The sequence below is a fragment of the Octopus bimaculoides genome, chromosome 9, assembly GCF_001194135.2.
Source record: "Octopus bimaculoides isolate UCB-OBI-ISO-001 chromosome 9, ASM119413v2, whole genome shotgun sequence".
Lineage (NCBI taxonomy): Eukaryota > Metazoa > Mollusca > Cephalopoda > Octopoda > Octopodidae > Octopus > Octopus bimaculoides.
Genome location: NC_068989.1, coordinates 86,193,052 through 86,196,307, shown reverse-complemented (window position 1 = coordinate 86,196,307; position 3,256 = coordinate 86,193,052). Strand labels below are relative to the sequence as shown.

Here is a 3,256-nt window from a genome sequence, read left to right as displayed (position 1 = left end):
GTGTGTGTGTGTGTGTGTGTGCAACATATATACACACATTGTTCTATATTTAGGTATCGCAAAAACATAGACATATTACCATACATCCTTGAGATAAAAATATCTAAAACCTAATGTTTGTCATATTGAAAAGCAAACAGGATTTCTATATCCGGGCATAAGTTCTTTTGTCACTCAGGGAATATTTTAATTGACTAGCGGCGGATGTACACAATGAACAACCACTTTCGATTCTCTGAAGCTCAACAGTTTTGTAATCTTGTTTGACTACCGCGTACAGAAAATACATATATATGTCCTTGTATACGCGCGCTTGCACACACACACACACACAGCACATATATATATATACATATACATCTCACTTCTTGGTATTTTTTCGGAACTAAATTTTTAATATTTAAGTCACCTGAAGAAAACGGTCTTTTTTTTTTCATGATGTAATCCAATTGTAAATCAATAATAATAAAAACGCGTTTGGAACAGCTGTAGTGAACACACAAACAAACAAACATATATGTATATATATATAATATTAATATCAAGTATACGGGATAGAATCAGGTACTTGAATGATATGTTCTAGGTTGTGTCGAATTAAACTGTAGAGATAAAACTAAAATCTATTTGGGGTACTAACTTCGCAAATTCCTCACCAAAAAAGATGGCTTCTTTTTGCTGTATTTTCTTTAATACATTCATGTTAAATTCGCCGCCAGTTTCCTCAAGAGACCGTTTTTATTTTGTGGTCCCAAATAATACCTAGTCGCTACATTCTGAGTTCAAATTCTGCCGAGATCGACTTTACCTTTCATCCTTTCGGGGTCCATACATTAAGTATCAGTTGATATATATATATATATATATATATATATATATAATACAAAGGATATATAAGCATGTATACACACATATATGTACATACTTACATCTACATGTGTATATAGATGCATATTAGGGTACAAGATGTTAGAAAAATGAACTACAGACAACGGAACGAACACATAGGAAAACTAATAACCACTTGGAATTATTCCTTCATCAGCTGCCCCTATTCTAAACTAGGCGTTTCGAAGATAAGGCTGGACGCACTCTTAGAATAGTTTCTTCCTGAGTATATACATATATATATGTATGTATGTATGTATGTATGTATGTATGTATGTATGTATGCATGTACGTATGTATGTATGTATGTATGTATGTATGTACGTATGTTTGTATGTACGTATGTTTGTATGTATGTCTATGTGTGTATGTATGTTAGTATGTATATGTATGTGTATGTATATGTGTTTATGCATATGTGTGTATATGTGTATGTATATATGTGTGTATATGTGTAAGTGTATGTATGTGAATATATGTGTGTGTGTTTGTATGTATGTCATTATTCAGTTTGTTTCAAGATTTCTTGCCAATAGAGAAAGAACCGGTTTCTAACCTAGATCCAACGCTCCTTCATTAGAATTTCAACATCAACAACGGTATTTTTGTTCGTACGTATGTATGTATGTATGTATGTATGTATGTATGTAATTATTATGTATGTATGTAATTATGTATGTATGTATGTATGTATGTATGTATGTATGTATGTATGCATGTACGTATGTATGTATGTATGTATGTATGTATGTACGTATGTTTGTATGTACGTATGTTTGTATGTATGTCTATGTGTGTATGTATGTTAGTATGTATATGTATGTGTATGTATATGTGTTTATGCATATGTGTGTATATGTGTATGTATATATGTGTGTATATGTGTAAGTGTATGTATGTGAATATATGTGTGTGTGTTTGTATGTATGTCATTATTCAGTTTGTTTCAAGATTTCTTGCCAATAGAGAAAGAACCGGTTTCTAACCTAGATCCAACGCTCCTTCATTAGAATTTCAACATCAACAACGGTATTTTTGTTCGTACGTATGTATGTATGTATGTATGTATGTATGTATGTAATTATTATGTATGTATGTAATTATGTATGTATGTATGTATGTATGTATGTATGTATGTATGTATCACACACCATGACCACCACCACCACCACTAGGAGATGATACATCAACTTACCTTCACTCGGCAGTTCAGCACATCATCATCATCATCAAAATCATCATCCCAACGATGTGTGTTATACAATGATGTTGTCATTTACAGCTTCTTGTAGATCACCAAACTTCCACAGTAATTATTTTAAAATGTTATAGTTGTGTTGTAGCTATTCTTAGTTATGGTAGCTGCTCCAGTAGTCGTAGTGGTTCTTTATAATATATTGCTGTTGTTGTTGTTGTTGTCGGTGGTGGTATTAAATTTTTTACGGAGCTACTTTCATGTACGCGCGTTCTCCTTCGACGCTGACAGACGTTCTGCTTGGGACGTCCTAACCGCACCGACTTTTTTTCTCGCTATTGTTGTTTGATGTGACTGACCTACCTATCTGCGGCTTATGTTGGTGGTGGTGGTGGCGACGGCGGAGAGTGTTATCGAAGGAGTGGTGGCGGTGATAATGGTAGTAGTGGTGGTGGTGGTGACAGTAGAAGTGTTGCTGCTGCTGCTGTCTGTTTGACCTCATGGCGGTGGAGGTGGTGGCCTTTGACGTAATTATTTAGAACTGTGTGTAACGATTTCGGAAATACTGAGCAATTGAAAAAACAAAAAGCTAAAACTAAAGGAGATACATACGTACAGATATTAATGTATATTAATATGTATACATACGCGTTTATTTATACATACATCGAATAAGCAGTACTTGCTAAATCTTTATATATGTATGCATGAAGACACACATATCTATAAACATATACATACACACACACACACACACACACACACACACACACATACACACACACACATATATATATATATATATATATATATATGTGTGTGTGTGTGTGTGTGTGTGTGTGTATTCTTTTAGTCTTTTATTCTTTTATTTGTTTCAGTCATTTGACTGCGGCCATGCTGGAGCGCCACCTTTAGTCGAGCAAATTGACCCCCAGGACTTATTCTTTGTAAGCTTAGTATTTATTCTATCGTTTGCCGAACCGCTACGTTAGGGAGACGTAAACACACCAGCATCGGTTGTCAAGCGGTGTTGGAGGGAGTAACACAGACACACAGACACACACACACACAGACACACACACACACACACACACACACACATACATACATACATACATACATACATACATACATACATACATACATACATACATACATATATGGTCGTCGCTG

General features: G+C 34.6%; 1 protein-coding gene across 1 annotated transcript in view; it reads right to left on the bottom strand.

The window, feature by feature from the left end:
- The window catches only part of LOC106882753 (SH3 domain-binding protein 5-like), a 19,105-nt gene extending 16,644 nt beyond the window's left edge, over nucleotides 1-2,461 (bottom strand). Inside the window, exon 1 of the mRNA XM_052970943.1 lies at nucleotides 2,084-2,461. Within this exon, the coding sequence (XP_052826903.1) occupies nucleotides 2,084-2,164 (81 nt within the window). The 5' untranslated portion in view covers nucleotides 2,165-2,461. The remainder of the gene's footprint in view (nucleotides 1-2,083) is intronic.
- Nucleotides 2,462-3,256: the final 795 nt, after the last annotated feature.